Below are 17034 nucleotides of genomic sequence, written 5' to 3' on the forward strand. Positions count from 1 at the left end.
AAAAGGGTGTAAAATGCTGGAGGTTGGGCCAGCTGGGCTCTCCTCCATTTCCTACCTGGTGTTCTTCCCTTAGGACAAATCAAAATGCCCATCAGTGACAATCACAAGGGAGAGAAGTGTGTGTGGACAGTGTACACAAAGACCCTGAATGTTGTCAGCCACACAAAGGGCCAGTTGTTTTTCTTTGAAACTCATTTTTTAAGTGGAGACATAAGGAATTGAGATGCTCATTGCATCTGACCAACTGTGTAGCAGCACCAGCTGCTCTGAGCACACTGCTCTGTCTACAGTGACAGTTGTGCTCCATCCTTTTCTGGAACATTTCATGTTCCCCTTCTGAAGGACAAGTTTAACAGCAGAATTTGATGGGTTTAATGCTACACAGTCCTGGCGGGTAGGACCTGTGGAAGTTTTGTACTCTTAATGTAACAAAACTTATGTTTGGTCTTATTTACCAGTAATTTGATTCATTAGGAATAAAGGCAGCCTTCAGTTTCTGATTGGAGTAATGATTAGTGACCCACAAAATAGGACAGGACTGGCTTTTCTGGCCCATGGTGCTGAGGCAAAGAGCAACCTTCAAAGCCACCCACGTTCACATGTTAAGCCATGCCAATGAGATCTATAGGGAAGTCTGACTTACTCAGGATTGCAGTCAGGTACCATATTCCAGTAAACTGGCAGAACCATAGCAGTAGTTGTTGTGAGTCTGACCACACTGTCACTGCCACTGTTACTGTGAGAAATCTGGGGAAGTACACTCCAAGACAATGCATGGTGCTGTTACAGCATCAGACTGCATTAGGAATAGTACTTCTGAAATTAATCTAATTTATTGACCAAAATTTTCAGGAGATTTAAAACTGTATTTTTTATCTTTAAAAGAAGGGTGTACTTGACAGTGCTCTTGAGGGAAGCAGACTCATGAGCTTCTGTGTCTGTGTACTTGGATCTGGGTTTCTCACTGTGCCAAAGGAGAGGTACATCAATCAAACTGGAATAACACTAAGGGGAGACAGATCCTGTTATTGTACCTGCTGCTTTTCCATGGCTTCAGGTGTTACCATCATCTGAAAGGGAAAAACCTGGCTGTGACATTGCATGGAAAGGTTCCTGAACAATGCCAGTCCCTGTCTTTGGCAGGAAAAGATCAAGCTTAAGGAATGAACTGAAATACCATGTGTTGCAGTAAGTATCATGAAATGACCAGTGTCTACTCTCTTGCTGAACAAAAACATGTGTATCATTTTTTGCAGCATTTTGAGTTATTATAGCTAATTCACAAGCTCCCTCTGCTGGGCTACCAGCATAGGAGAGCAATGGCAAAGCTCCTGTTATGTTATTTGCAGATTGACCCATTTTCTTCAGCTTAGTTTCACACTATGTACAGCATCAGAAGTTTACAATCAAATTCATGTAAGTGGCTTGTTAGAAGTGTAACAGAGAGAGATTTGATGTGTTAGGTGCATAATAAAATGTTTTTATGTGCATAGAAGGTTTTTCCACAATAATGTAACTGTAGCTGTTACCTCCTGAAAGTGCTCATGCATCTATCAAAATTTCAGTAATGCCTTCTGTCACAGGAAAGAGCTCTAAGGAAATAAATACAGACCTGTTAAAATAATTAAAAGCTTACAGTCATCAAAAACACTCCATACAGCATGCAGTTTGATGTAGCAGTGGTTTTGAAAACGAGCCAAGGGGTTTGTACAAGCATTCAGAGGAATGAAAAAGTGCTGAAAACATTACTCTAATCAGAAGAGCTCATCCTGCTGCTTTCTGCCTAATCCTCAAGGTCAAGATTTCTGTCTACAGTTTTCAAAACACATACGTGAGGCTTAGCACTATCATAACCAATAATTGCAAAATCTCTTTTTGTAGATTAAAAGGAGTTGTGAAATTATTGACTTCCAACTAAACAATCTCACGGTGAGAGATTGCTAACAAAAACCAGAATGATGCTCTGTGATTGCTGTGGACATAGCACTTCCTGGCTGCCTTTTAACAGGGATTTACTGAAAAAAAATACCTGCCTTAAATAATTCACAAAATTGTGGAGTGCTTTTATGGGAAAAGGCATATTGTCTGCAGTGACATCAGAGAAAAATGGAGAGACTTTATGAACAATCACAGTGGCTTTTTTATGGCAAGTCAGGCTCCTAGACACAGACAGTGGTTCAAATAGAAAGCATTAAAGTGCTGCCTATGTGTTGTGCTTAAAGTAACAGGTATGTGGGGATCTAGCTGTCACCAGTGTGAGTGGAGCTATTATTCAGCATCACTGGATAATGATGCAAAACAGAAAATAGAAAATAAAGAACTCCAGCAACCAATTGATACAGAAATTGTGAGAATGTGGAATGCATGTATTCCAAGCTTCAGTCTAGTGAGAAGACTGAAATAAACATTTTTAACATCAACTGAGACAAAATCACCTCTTTTGACTGAAGGGGGCAGGCCACCTCTACTTAACCAGGAAAAGGAACATGTATGATGTGTGTGTCTGATAAATAGCTGAAAGATTAAGAGGGGCTTTTTACATGGGCATGTAGTGACAGGACAACAGGGAATGGCTTTAGACTGAAAGAAGGCAACTGAGAGGATGGTGAGACACTGGAACAGGTTGTTGTGGAGAAGTTCTTCAAAGCCAGGGTAGACAGGGCTTTGAGCAGCCTGGTCTCATAGAAAGTGTCCCTATCCATGGTGGGGAACTTGGAACTAAATGGTCTTTAAGGTGCCTTCCAACCCAAACCATTCTGTAATTCTGTGGTGTCTTGAAGACATCACAGGTTGTGATGTCTTCAAGAATACAAAAAGGAATTAGGTGAAGTTTTAAAGCAGTAGCAATATATCTCTTAGTGTCATTAGTCTTCCATTCAAGTACTGACACAATAAATAATGATTTTACCTATGCTTATATTAAGTGACATTACAGAATTTTGTCAAAATATGTATGTAATTTCTCAAGTATGAAATTTTTTTCTAGATAGCCTATTCTCGTATTGGCTTTATTCTGCATCAAAGCATCTGATGGCTCTAGGGGATGTGATATCAATATACAATGTTTCCCTTCAAAGCCTTGAGGATGATGAGTCTGTTTCTTTTCTGTCTCTAATTAAACATTATTTCAGTAATTCCCAGGGGCAAGGAAGCATTGTGACCATACTGAAATGAAAATATAGTTTGTAGGACCACAGTTGCACTGTCTGTGGTTTTAAGTTATATATTTTATTATTGTTGTTTTGGTCATAAGATTTAGCTGGTTTTTTAAAGATACTGTGAGGGAGCATACAGAGCCAAACCACAGTTTTGTTTTTGTTGTTTTTTGGGTTTTTTTTTTTGGTTTTTTGGTTTGGTTTTTTTTTTTGGTAAGGTGACAGAAATCTAAGGAAATTTTAACACAAAACTGGTTGAAGTAAAATGTGTCAAACCAATGGAAATCTTAAATGTGACTGCTGATTATTTAGCCTTTGGCAGGCCACTAATAGGGATGGTAAGTGAGAGTTTCTGTTCCAGTCAACCATTTCCCAGAATAAGGAGCAAATGCAAATCCTTCATGCTCAAGTGTTTTGGGAAACAGGCAGCAACCCTACAAAGACAGTGAATTGAGTGACTTGGTAAGAGGTGTTTGTAGTCAACATAAAGACTTATTTATTTAGCTGTTAGTTAGGACACATCTACCTGGTATAAGCCCACAGATCAGTCCAAGAGGCCAGAAATAAAACTGTTTTCAAGATACACAGTCATCTTCTTTCTCATTTTCTTTGGTCATGTGGAAGTGGATCATGTGGGTTGATTTCTACCATTCATTCATGCTTTTAAATAGCATCTTTCATCTGTCTTTGCATATGGGCTGCTTTTGCATTCTGAAAAAGAGGTGACATTCATTAGCATATTTCATTATGCCAGCCAAAAGGGTATACTATGTATAGACTTGGGTATTCATAGTGCTCAAGTGTTTTGAGGTTTTACACTTACTTTATATTAAAAACCAGTGAACGGTGCATTCTTTTCTAGCTGATACTTCTTTATGCAGCACTGTGAAAGGCTGGATTTGGATAGAAGTTTGTATCCATTTAAAATACACAATCAGCATTCTAAAACACTCATTAGTTCAATTTAAAAATTAAATGTGCTGAACATAAAAATAAGCTTAGCAAAACATGATTTGTATTGAAAGCTAGTTGTTAATATTAAGTGAAGGAATCATTACATACAGAAAATGAACTGATTAAGATTTTTCTAACCCATATGCCTTTGCCTTTCAAAATTACAATTAGTAGAACTTACCCTTCACTTTTATTTTTAAGAGATGATCTTACTAATGTTTTTACAAGGTATGCAATTCAGAGGAGTAGGTCCCAAATTTCAAGACAGTAAAATGAGAGCTCTGGAGAGAATTCAGTGTTTCTCGTCGTATCTTTGCTCTCCCCATTTGCTTAAGATTCAACCCATCTCTTTAAATTCTGTGAAGCTAAAACAATTAATTTAAAAATGACTGGAAATGAGTGAAGTCTCCAGATGCTAATGGCGTATTTAATTCTGCTGCAGTGACATTAAAGAACACTAATCAAGATGAGAACTAGGTTCTCCAGGTTGTACAAATACCAGTCATTTGGAGCAGCTGTAATAAAATCTCTTGTTATCATGGAGCAAGGGAGACACACAAACAAGATCTTTCAACCATTACTTTTCAGTCAAGTTTTAAGTGACATTAATTATCCGTAGCATCTTTTATGGTCCAAATGAGAAAATATAGTTTATAACAGATGTTGTCTCCATATTAAACCTATCAGTATTTTTTAAATGTGAAGTAATTGTAAATCCTATGATAATACAAATTATAGCAAACCCAAATCTGTTCATAAACATTTAAAAGACACTATTCTGATATTCTAGTTAATTTTAGGATTGCTGTTTATCTTACCAGGACTATTTGTACAGCCTTTCCCTTTTTTTTTTCCTATGTCATTTTTCCTTTTTGCTTTCTCAGTTTTCTTTACACAAGTTGAAACATTTTTCTTCAAAGTACTGCTGCCATATGGACTTTCACCAAAAGCTAAAATAGTACTTTGGTTAAATTATTTAATTGGCCTAGGTATTGGTCAGTAATGTCCAGGTGTGGCTGACACAGGACATTGCTTGTACTTGCGGTAATTTGCATGTAATTAAACCCTGTGAAACTGATCTCTCACTGAATGCTTTAGATCATTAACATGGAAAAGTTCATGTCTGGTGAAATGTTGACAAATGGTGATTTGTCAGTCTTAATTCTGACACCTCTAAGAGTAAGGCATTAGTGTTTTTAGGGACTGCATTAACCTGCTTGTGATGCATAAGTCTCACAAGCATAGCTAGCCTATCTTCATAGAAGCCAGTCTTGCACTTCATTTTTCTTAACATTTTCTTGTATTAAGAAAGTCTGGTTCTTTTATTAAGAAGTTTCTGAACTCTCATAGTAGTGATTTAATAACAATTAAGTAACTCTTCCTCGCTTCCTTTTTTTTTTTTTAATTTGTCTGTAGAAAAATCTGCCTAGGTCAGTGTGTCCCAATAAGGCCTGTAACATTTACTTCTTGCATCTTTTCCTTTGTCTTCTCCTAATTCTTCTTACTCAGTCTGCAGACTGCTGTTCTGCAGCTTGCTTGCTGCTTGTTGTCAGCTTCCATCAGACTGAAGGATTTCTGGGAAGGAAAGACTCTTACACGGCCTCTTTTCACCTCATCTGTGCAGCTAAAGATTTGATATTCACTTCCTGAGACAGGATGAAACTCTGGTTTTGAGAAACATTATGTAAATCAACCTTGTTATGTAAGGAACTCCTAATAATGATGTACATTACAGCATATTTATAAGATTAAAGGCAGTACTGCATCCTGTGCATTGGCAAAAAAGCAGACTCCTGAAAAATGTCTTAAAAAATGAAATAATTTTAATAAACTTGATGTTTGTTTGATGTTTCTGTTTAGGTGCTGACTGCAGCACAAATTAAATCAATTTGCCTGGCCATACTAGAATCAGGAAAACAGTATGCAGTGAAGAAGAGGAAACCAGTCCCACTGATGTATTCCTATTATGGAACAGAGTATCTAGGTGAGTAAAACACACCAACACCTCTGAGAGTGTGCTGTGTGGAGATGCTGAGCTAGTAGGCACTTCAGGAATAAAATACATAAAATCTACTGTGTGGGATTTCTCCTGAACCAGTTGTGACCATCCATCCTTCTCCTCCTCATCACGGGCAGCTGGGATGGAGCTCACCTGAAGCAGTGGTGAAAGGCCACTGAGCAGGGCCCTTGTGGACTTCTCCAGGCACAGAATCACTGCAGAAAGTGTGAGATTGGTTTGCAGTTCCCTGGCAGGGCAGCAGAGAGAGCAGCCACTGAGACCCTGGCGGGTACAGACAGTTCTTGCACTGAAATTTAGGAGTTAGCTCACTGATACTGTCAGTGAGTAAGTGGAAATACCCATTTATGGCCCAGTTTCAATTTGCATTCAGCAAATGCAAATATATGGCCCAGATTCAGCAGTGTGTTAAGAGTAACACCTTGAAACAGAATTCAGTTCATGTTCAGTTTAACTTCATACAGTGAGTTTCAGTCATATCAGAGTGAGAGCAGAAGGAATTCATACATATTTTTTGCAAAGCTAGAGGAACTAGAAATGACAGAAATAGTAAAATACGGTGTTATGCACCTAGCAATCTTTTATTCCAAGTGCTGTTCAAGTATGCATGAAGAAGATGAAGGAGCCATGCTCTTGACAAGGAAATCTGTCCCGAGGGAAAGTTGCAGTAAGGTGCAGACAGGACCTAAGCTCATCCCCTAATTGAATTTTTTCTGTTCTTTCCAGGTGCAGCACATGGGCTTTCCTCAATCCTGCAGATGTTGCTCTCCTATTACGAGTACCTGCAGCCAGCAGATCAGGAGCTGGTGTGGCAGAGTGTGGATTTCCTGATGGACCAGGAGCAGAACAGCAACTGGCCCCCTGAGCTGGGGGAGACCATCGAGCGGGAGAACGAGCTGGTGCACTGGTGCCATGGAGCTCCAGGTTCTTTTCCAATTGATGCTATGCACAGCCAGATGCTGATCACATTGCTTTTCCACATTAGGTGATTCCATGTAGAAGATGATCTCAGGTTAAATTCAACCAAAGTGAAAAAAACCCAAAGGGCATAAAGAAGTTACACTTTGAGATAGGGAAATTCATTAATTGCTATTGTTCTTCCCCAGAAAAACCTGTATCACATCACTGTTCTTGGGTAATAACACAGATGTAGTTTATAAGAACACTTCAGCACCTCCAGTGTTTGTTAAATTCAGACTACAAGTCAGCTAAACATTTCCTTAGGCACTTGAGTTGGTTATGTGTCATGTGCATTCCCATAAGGTTACCATGAACTGAAGCGTGCAGTGCTCTGGTGAAGATTATGATTAATTTATTTATTCCCTCTAAAAATAAGCCAAATAGCTTTTTTTTAGCAGAAGTTAGTATGTATAACTGTGTATAACTAGAATAAAGCAGTGTAGGCCTCACTGGGAAAAAACAAAGTGAGTTTCTTTTTTCTCATTTAGTAAAAGCTTGTATCTATTGCCAGTGTAAGAAATTATCTTGTCTGTCCTTGTGTTTCTGTCAGGGTAAGCAGGTGAGGTTAATGGGGATCTGGAACCAATAGAAGACAGCTCTAAGAGTTTAGTGTTTAAAGACAAAAATGTAACTGCTCTTTTAAAATTATGAAAGTCTGAGAATGTTGGAGTAAACCCTGAAATTCAATAATGCCTTGAAAAGTTTGAAAGTGGCATCGTCACAGGGGGTGGATAATTACATTTACTGTGTGCTTTTAGCATAGCAGATACTCCGCCCTCATGGAGCATTTAGAGACTACACTGATGTGTAGAGCACGAGCCTGCAGGTTTTTAATGTATTAATCTTTATTTTTTTATGTGTTCTTTGAAACCCTTGTTGTGCTCATTACAAAAGACAATCTCCCTGCTCTTTTGCTAGGCATTGCATATCTGTTTGCCAAAGCTTACCTGGTTTCAAAGAAGCCTCAATATCTGGACACTTGTATCCGCTGTGGAGAGCTCACCTGGCAGAAAGGCCTTCTGAAGAAGGGCCCTGGAATATGCCACGGGGTGGCTGGTAGTGCTTATGTGTTCCTGCTGCTTTATAGGCTCACTGGGAACTCCAAATACATATACAGGGCACAAAGGTGAGCATTTCTGTCTTCTGGATGTAGGTAATACCGCAGAGTTTCAGGAACATTTATAAAGCAGAGTCTGTGATCGCCACTCTTGGATTTAACACGAGTGTTTAAGCTTCAGGATCAATTCTGGCTGTGAGTTCTGGGGTGGGGGCACTCTGTGGGAGCTCTGCAGTCTCGTTCCAGGCTGCCTGGGCTCTGCCAGGCTCCCTCCCTGCCCAGGAGCCTGTGTTCCTTCAGAGGGAGCTGGGCTGGAAGTGGAGGGGTCACATGCATCCAGGTCTCATCCTGATGTGGTGGCAGAACTCTGACAAGCTGTGTACCCAAGTCCAGGAGTAGAGTAAAATGTGATTTGTTACAATTTTTTTCAGAGCGTTTAACACTATTCCATATTACTAGAAGTGGAAAGTAAGTATAGGATGTGGTATGCAGTTATTTTACATTTTTTTAATTTATCATTCCCACTTTTAGCTTAGCTAGTGGGGTTAATTATATTTTATCTGGGTGCAAGGTATAGTAATTAAGATGACTGATTTTTAGCCCTTTGCCTGTTTTTTAAATTTTTAGTATAACAGAATTTGTTGCACTGATGTGATTTGTTGCTTGCATCCTAAAAGTTATCAAAAAGTATTTGTTTAATTATACATCTTACAGAAATCAGAAAAAGTTTATAACTCTTAAACAAGTGTAATGCACACACAGATTGCAAAGGTTTGTCTCTTCTGGATGTAATGAACAGTTTCTTGTGGAAATTGGATAGTGTAGAATGTGTAGAAATTGGATAGTTTAGAATTTGCAGAAAAGATTAAATATTGATCATTCTACTTTCTTTAATTACTGAGTGTTATTAAAATGATGCTTCCAAATGAGTAGACAGAGAGGAACATAAAGTAATAATTAACTATTTTTTTTCTCTCTTAGGTTTGCAGAGTTCTTATTTACAGAAGAATTTAAGTCTGGTTCCCGGGCACTAGAAAGCATATATAGTCTGTATGAAGGTTTTTCAGGAACTGTGTGTTTCCTGACTGACTTGCTGCAACCCAACCAAGCTGAGTTTCCTCTCTTCAGTGTCTTTGTCTAAAGACTGATGTTCTCCAGGGCCACATCCTGGAGGTAGTGGGAGAGGGCACCTGCAGTTCCACTTACTTTTCAAGACAGGCTATGTACAAAACGGGCTGGGGTACCACTAATGCTAGCCTTAATGTAGCTGGGAGTCAGATCAAAACCAACACACACTGGGGCTTGGGGGGTGGGGAAGTGTGTGGTCAAAGTAAGTGGGTCAGTGGGGAAAAAAAATGGGGGAGCTGATTGAATCTGATGTTGTAGATATTTATCTAATTATTCAAATAAGAGAGAAGTGGGCATTATCAAACTTTTAATTTGATGAAAAAAGGGCAAGCCAGAATTGCAGGGACATGAAAAGAAGAAACAGTGATGCACCCAGTAGGTTTTAAAAAGAGTTCTGCAAAAACCATTTGTGGAGCAATGCATTAACTGGGGAGGATGTTGTAGACATGTCACTACAATGCACAAAGGCAAAATCTGGGATTTTTTTACCTAAACCACATCTGCTAGTTTTAGTAACATGTAGGTAAATCTGTATCTTTGAACTCTTTGGTCCTCATATAATGGCAGTTCTGTAGATAGCTGTGTGTTCAGGCTGCAGTTTCACAGATCATTTCAGCAAGTGGGGTCTTGTGTGTAAATGAGCATTGAATTGGACCTCCCTTCTAGAGCTCCATCTGTGGCAAGGAGCTGGTCTCCTTTCTCATCCACTGTAACTGTGTCAGTCTTGTCGGTATTTTCCCAGTCACATGGAAGATGGGTGGAGCTATGGAGAAGACTTGGATGGAAAAATTCTGTAGCAAAGATACAGCAGGCAGATGCTTTCTTCATGGTACAGCATTGCTAGATAAGTATTGCTCAGTGATACAAAAAATTCCTTTAAAAATTAATTACTTATAGCAGCATTTCTGAACAGTACTCTAAGTTCAGATTATAGAAAAGCTATTTTCCTTGATGAATTTTTTGCTACAAACCCTGCAAAGTGAATACAATCATGGAGTGGCATAATGATCCTCAGAAATAACCTGATAACAAAACTCAAATTTGCTTTTTTTCCTAGTTAGCAAAATAATGTATATGCCCAAATGATTTTTATCTAGAAAATAATTTAGATACAAATAAATGAATTGCTGAATACTAGTTGCACTAGCACGTATAGATGCAATTATATGCTGTTTTCTATGTATTATAGTTATGATTACATGGTACTTGAAAGATAAAGAAAACACTAACATAGATTTGTACTAAAAGATAGAAAATGAATATATGTGTTTAAAATCTATTTACTATTTATTTATTTTTATTTATACGGAAATAATATCTGTAAAGACAAATCAGGAAGACCAATATGTCAAAAACTGAAGTTAGAGAGAAAAAGCTGCTGTACATGCACTGCCAAACAATGCAGTCCCTCTTCCTGCATTCTCAGCTGGAGGAGATTACAATTTATTTTTTTTTAATGCCTAATGGATTAAAGTTCCCATTTCATTTCAGTGGGCTTTGATCAGGCTGTAAGTTGGAGCTGGGTCTTGCAGTCCTTCCACATTTTAATGTAATAATCCCTTCCTGCTCTTGCCACTGTTAATTTAATGAGATGGCTTACATTATTATGAGCTGCAGATATGGATTTATGTTACTCTGTCTTGCACTGTGTGGCTCTAATTAATTATTTAATCATAGAAATAACTATATTTCACTGGTGAATAAAACAATGCCATTCTACATCAGTTTGTCAAGAATTTAGGTATCTTTTAGTGAATGGAAATGTTAAAACTCAATACACATTTGTTATGTGTCTATTAAAACACATAAGTGAAAAGGTTAAATGGTCTTTTAAGAAAGCCACTAATGCCACTTATATGGTTACTCTGAGCAGTGAGATGTGTGCACACAGAGGGATGAATTCCATAGGGAGGGTGTACACACGAAGCTGAGTCAAAAAGTCAATGGATATGGGAATGTGCTCTGTCCAACCCTGTGGAAATGCTCCTATTGGACACAGCAAAGTCGACTGTCAGTAGTGAAGATCCCAAATCCATTAGGATTTTTATCTAGTTGGTTCCTGTAATTCATTTGGCTCCTATATTTCATAACTGGAACCTTCTTAAAAAAAGTTTAAGGAAGGTAAAACTTGTCCTATCCACTTATTTTAAATGTGATTCTTCACAATTGCCAGGAAATAAACATTAAGCTCAGTGTCAGTTTTCTAGTGATTTTTCTTGTGTCTCTCTTTGTAGAATTTCTTCCAGTTCACATTCAGAGGAGACTGATCTTTTCTGTGTTGTGATCGACAGCACACTAAAACCAGATCTCCTGTACCTACAACCATTCTCTGTATATGAAGCCACATATTTTGGAGAGACAAAACAATTATTTGAGTAAGAGTTAGTCTACTCAACAGTGAGAAAACACATGGAACCAGCCAGTTTTTGAAATCTAGGTCCCAAACATTTCTGCAGGTTATGTGAGTTCAGCACTGACTTTGGCAAGGGCAGCACACAAATATCCAGTCTCATGGGATACATGTGGTAAAAATCTTGGCACATATTTGTTCATCTCTTTCATCAGACATGGCAGTTTGAGCTCACTCAGAGATTTGTGGCTTTTCTTACCTGACCTGGCTGGGTTAAGGTGGCTTCTAGATGTGCTGCAGCCACAGCTTCTGAACACAGTGCAAATAAACCCCAGGGCTCTTTGGAAAATGCGACTCATTAAATGAGCATGGTTTTTTCATCTTTCCCTTCTTTATTGTCTTATCTGATTTTTTCTCTGTACTATATATGCTGTTACAAACTTGCTGTTGCAATCTTTATTTGTTGCTTTTAAGACATTGACAGAACAGCAACCTGAGAAGAGCTGTCAGCACTTTGCAGTGTAACAAAAAGTAAGGTCCTCTGTGTACCCTTCTTCCTGCTTTGAGAAACTAACCTTGCAACCTTTGTTAGAATTCTCCATGGAATGCTGTCTCCTCCTGCTCCTGAATTGGGCCCTTATGGACTGGAAAATGTATTCCTGAACAGATTCTGCCCTGGTGCTGTGAGAAAAGACTGTTGTGGGAAAGTCGAGAAGCCTCTTTCAGGGTGTAAAACACAGTAACTACATCATGTTTGCACATTAGTTTCTTGGTTGTGGTTAGTTTCTAAAGTGTAGGCAATAGGAATTTAAGTGATATAATAGTATTTCTGATTATGCTGTTAAAGCAAAGAGGATGCATTATGTGGGTATTGGTGCTTATTTGTGATGTACCTGTGTTTGTGTGGTGCTATTTGTGAGTAAAGCTGTAGATTACACATCAGTTTAAGGAGCTATGTACTGTTCATGACTTTTAGCTTGCCATCCATGGATTACTGTCAGGGAATAATTTTGAGGGAAGCTAGATCTGTAGTGTCCATATTTATTGATTTCAGGATTCATAGAACCAGATGTCGTAAGTTTTATCAGCACTACAGTTCTAACAAATGTATCTTTATTTTTAATTGCTACTCACAACTTCTCATCATAATAACAGGTTTATTTTGTGCCACCACTTTCAATATTTGCTTTGATTGAATGATTGTTGCCTTCAATTTCCCTGCCTTTGTTTCCCAACCTTTGAATAACTTGAGGAGGCTGAAGAAGCAGCCCAGGTCTTTTGTTCCTGAAAATAAGATTGATTGATTTTGCTTAAGCAGGGTGTTCTACTAACTTGCATTACATTATTTTATGCTCCCAGATTGTCTATTCTCTATGGCTGTGTCATTTCCCATCTGCTAAGGAAAAATTATCATCCTTCACAACCACTATCACTGGTGTTTTACTTCATTAAATAAAACAGAGACTTTCCAGGAAGCATGGTCACTTCTCCATGCTTCAGTGTTTCAGTTCTCTTAGGACAATCAAAACCAAGTGAAATGGCTAAACATTTCAAAATACACTTTTAAATAGTTCTGGGAAATATACATAAGGGAATGCAAGTAAAATCACCTTTACTGAGACTCTGTCAAATTAAGTAATGCCACTTTGATGTTCTAATACTGATTATATATGACATGGAAAGAATATGACAAGAATACTGATTGTTTTTTTAATACTGTGGAAAAAAATGAACCATAGGTATCTGCTGTATTCAGAAATGTGGAGGGGCAATATGTGCAAATGGAAGCCTTGATAAGCAATCAAGTTTTTGTACTCATATAGTTTTCTGCATATGCAGTTACAGCATCTGCCAACATATTGCATGTTTTATGCCAACAGTGACCTACTTTAGTGTATGCATGCATTTTGAGAATATATCCTTGTTCTTTGGATCTCTGAGGTCTGCCAAGTAAATCTCAGGTGCAGTAATCTTCTACATACCTTGAATATTCACTGGCATGAGTTCATATTCTAATCTGTAGGAAGATTAGTATTTCAGGACTAAAATTGCCCGATTGATTTTCAAAGAGTAATCTTGCTCTGAAGAACTAACAACTGCTGGCTGGCAGCACAGCCTGGACTGCTCTGAGAAGACATTTCAGTTTATAAAAATATGTCTAAGACTAAGTAGTAGCAGCAGAAAGCTAAATTGAAAAGAAATAAGAAAATGACCAAAAATCCCACTATAAGGGGAACAACATACTTCAAAGCCATAAGCCAAAAATGCTCAGGGCCCACAAAATAACACAGCAATTTAGGGATGTGAATAGGATTTTCGAAAGGAATAGCACAGTGTTTCATGGCACAGGTAGTGGTACAGTAAGCACTGTGCAGGTTTCAGCTGCCTTGAACAGCACTCCATTGCCATTATAGCAAAGTCATCAAATGTTAAAAAATATTTGCCTGTGAAGGAGTTGCCTGTAGCTGAACTTACTGCCTACTCCTATCTTTTAATGGAACAGAAGTGATGTGCACTATCCATGATGAGGCAGTTAAAAAAATACGTTCAAGAAGCCAATAGCACCAACTTTTCAATCTGCCTTTGAATTATTAAACTTTACTAATTTGTACTGTCACTGTTGGTCCTACACCTCGTATATTGAAATTCTGCATCATGCTCTCAAAAAATTTATAAATAGCAATCTGCTTGAAAATACATAAGGCGATATTTCTTTTTAATGCTTAAAAGGGAGTCCCTTGACTTTGTCATGGCATGACTCAAAGAAAAGATGGAGGCATTTAGGTCAAGTACAGCAATACCAACTAGAGTGGCAGAAAATTAATTAAAAACTTATTTTTCCCAGTGATATAATGATATTTGAACACAAGAGATTCTATAGTGTACTGATATCCAGCAACAGCATTGTATCACTGTGTAGAAGTTCTTAAATCAATTATATCCTATAGAAAATAGAAAACAGATTCTAATCCAATTTACATTTTTACATCATACAGAAGAGGAAGGCTGTCTGACCAGAAATTCAACTTCTGCTTCTGTCTTCATGACCATGACCACATAGGAGAGAAGGATTTCCTTTAACAATGGTCTGGTTTTGCCACTGATTTGGCCTCCTGCACTCATTTTAAGAGCCTGATAGGCCACCTGCTGATGTCCGTGGTGAACCTCTGCTTGATTCCAGACCTGTAAGGTAGCTCCTTCCACATGTGTGGAACAGGGGTAAAACTGTCATTCCAGACCCCAGGCCTACAAACTTTCCTTTACACATCAGTCCCATGGAATTAGTAAGGCTTGTTTGCATAGTATGAGGAAAGCACAGGTGTTTGAATATGCAGGGCCCTGTTTGATAGCAATTTATACACATTTTATCTCGCTATCTCTGCAACATACGTGAATACCAATACAAATAAAAAGTACAGGGAACTTAAATGGCATTATTTAATGTCTAGTTTGTGTTGGTGACACTTGATGATTCAGTATATTCCGGTGTGTGATGTTCATTCCTTGAGTACGTGCCACACCCTAGATTGGTTTCTCAGTGTTACGGCCATTCACAGCCATGATGTGGCACAGACCTGTAGAATCAAGGCTGATTTGATTCTTTAGAGATGCACCTTATTGTTTGAAAGCAGGACCCCTGCTTTTCTAATATTTTAAACACTGTGATCTTTCAGAATGTGTTTATTGTATTAGTTTTGTATTGTAGATTATGATAGAAAATAGATTTTATAGCTTTTTAAAAGCAGTGATAATACTAAGCTTCATAGTGGCAGAACAAACTGTGTATATCCATAGTATGAATATTAAAGCTGTGATTATATTTTGCCTTAAATAAAAGTCCAACCTTGAACAGTATGATTTTGCATTGGCTTATTTATTTCTGTAGTTATATTTCATAGTGCTGGCAACACTTCTTCCAGAATAGTCATGACTCAGTGCTCCAAAAGCTTTTAAGTGGTTATCAAAAGTAAAATAAATCATTTTAGAATGAGATAAATCATCCAGGCTGCACACAGTGCTTAGGTAAAACACCTTATGGTAGTTTATCGCAAGACAAGACATGTTGCTTTTGGCCTGTAGATGAAAGTTTCTCACTGTAGGTATTTACTGTCAGTCTGCTTAAATCTCAGTTCCCATAGCCTCTTCCCTTTTGAGAAGGACCCTCCATTCCCAATGAAGCATTAAGTTCACGTTGGCTTGCCCACAACAAGGTTTCCATCTTTATCATCATGAGCTTAGCTCAACTTTAGCTGAGCAGTGGGACTCCAGATTTCCAGTGCAGTAGTTAAAGAAAAAAAAAATGCTTATTGTTTATAAGTGTTTATTGGCACTTTTTGTGTAAATCTGGTGACACCCTAACTTGCATTAAGGAGCAGTAGCAAATAAGCAGAGGTAGCCAGTAGTGTTGTCCCATTAATAATATCTCAGACTTCTTACCTTGCCTTCCTCTTGTGCTCCTGTAGGTCCCAGGTCTGTGCAGGGTGATCAGCAGTTACCTGGGAACAGGCAGGAAGAAACAAGATCTATGACCAGAGCCAGCTGAGCATGGGCCAAGTACCTGCACCAAGAGGAGGAGAGAAGCGATGACTGGGGACTCCTGTGCAGGACAGAGGCACCATCTGCCAGCCTGGCTTGGTACCTGAGTTTTATTCCTTGCCAGGTGCTCAGGTTCAGGATTTCATGGAGGGATTACAAAGGCTTGTCTTCTCCTCAGGCTGTCACCTTGTGCTGCTCATCCATGCAGGCAGTGGTGATACTGCTGAGGTGACCGTACATTTCTCCAGAAGGACTCCAGAATTTTGGTGGTGAGGGAGAAAGGATCCTGCTGGTCAGGGGGAAAGGCCCAGGGACAGCAGGCAAATGCTGCAGGTCAACAGTTGTTGTCACAGTAGGGTTTAGGGTTCTGTGACCCAAGGAACCTTTGACAGAAAAGGTCTGGCAAGCAAGAGAGCAACCTGTCAAGGAGCTAAAAAGGGCACCTATGACACTGCCACACCGCCCTGATCAGGGAGTCTGATCTGGGTGCATCAGGGGAGCCTTTCCTGCACTCACAACTCCTTTTCTGCCTTTGGGTGGTTGGTTTTGTTGTGGGGTTTATTTATTTATTAAATCATCTCAGCCTTTACTGTTGCATAGGGTTATTTTCTTCCTGGTACAGACTTTACCCTTGGCTCTTCCTTTCAGATCTCTATTTTGTCAGGCTCTACAAGTCCCTGGCAGGACGGTGTAGCCAGGTGGGGGTCAGTCTTTTCTTACAGGCACTGATAGGACTAGAGGACACGATCTTAAGCTGCTCCAGGGGAAGTTTAGCTTGGACATTGGGAGGAATTTCTTCACAGAAAGTATGACAGACATAGGAACGGGTTGCCCAGGGAGGTGGTGGGGTCACGTCCCTGGGGATGTTTCAGGAAAG

At 38.9% G+C, this 17034-nt stretch overlaps 1 protein-coding gene and 1 long non-coding RNA gene across 2 annotated transcripts in view; one reads left to right on the plus strand and one right to left on the minus strand.

The window, feature by feature from the left end:
* Positions 1-15476, plus strand: part of LANCL3 (LanC like family member 3) — a 36221-nt gene extending 20745 nt beyond the window's left edge. Inside the window, exons 2-5 of the mRNA XM_021553035.3 lie at positions 5970-6093; positions 6853-7050; positions 8005-8212; positions 9125-15476. Of these exons, the coding sequence (XP_021408710.2) occupies positions 5970-6093; positions 6853-7050; positions 8005-8212; positions 9125-9284 (690 nt within the window). The 3' untranslated portion in view covers positions 9285-15476. The remainder of the gene's footprint in view (positions 1-5969; positions 6094-6852; positions 7051-8004; positions 8213-9124) is intronic.
* LOC146768819 (uncharacterized) lies at positions 2783-6872 on the minus strand. Its single transcript, XR_014956875.1, has 3 exons — positions 6262-6872; positions 3979-4048; positions 2783-3866 (listed from the first exon to the last, which is right to left on the minus strand). It is a non-coding gene; the product is annotated as an uncharacterized LOC146768819 (long non-coding RNA).
* Positions 15477-17034: the final 1558 nt, after the last annotated feature.

Source organism: Lonchura striata, chromosome 1, assembly GCF_050655825.1.
Source record: "Lonchura striata isolate lonStrDom1 chromosome 1, ASM5065582v1, whole genome shotgun sequence".
NCBI lineage: Eukaryota > Metazoa > Chordata > Aves > Passeriformes > Estrildidae > Lonchura > Lonchura striata.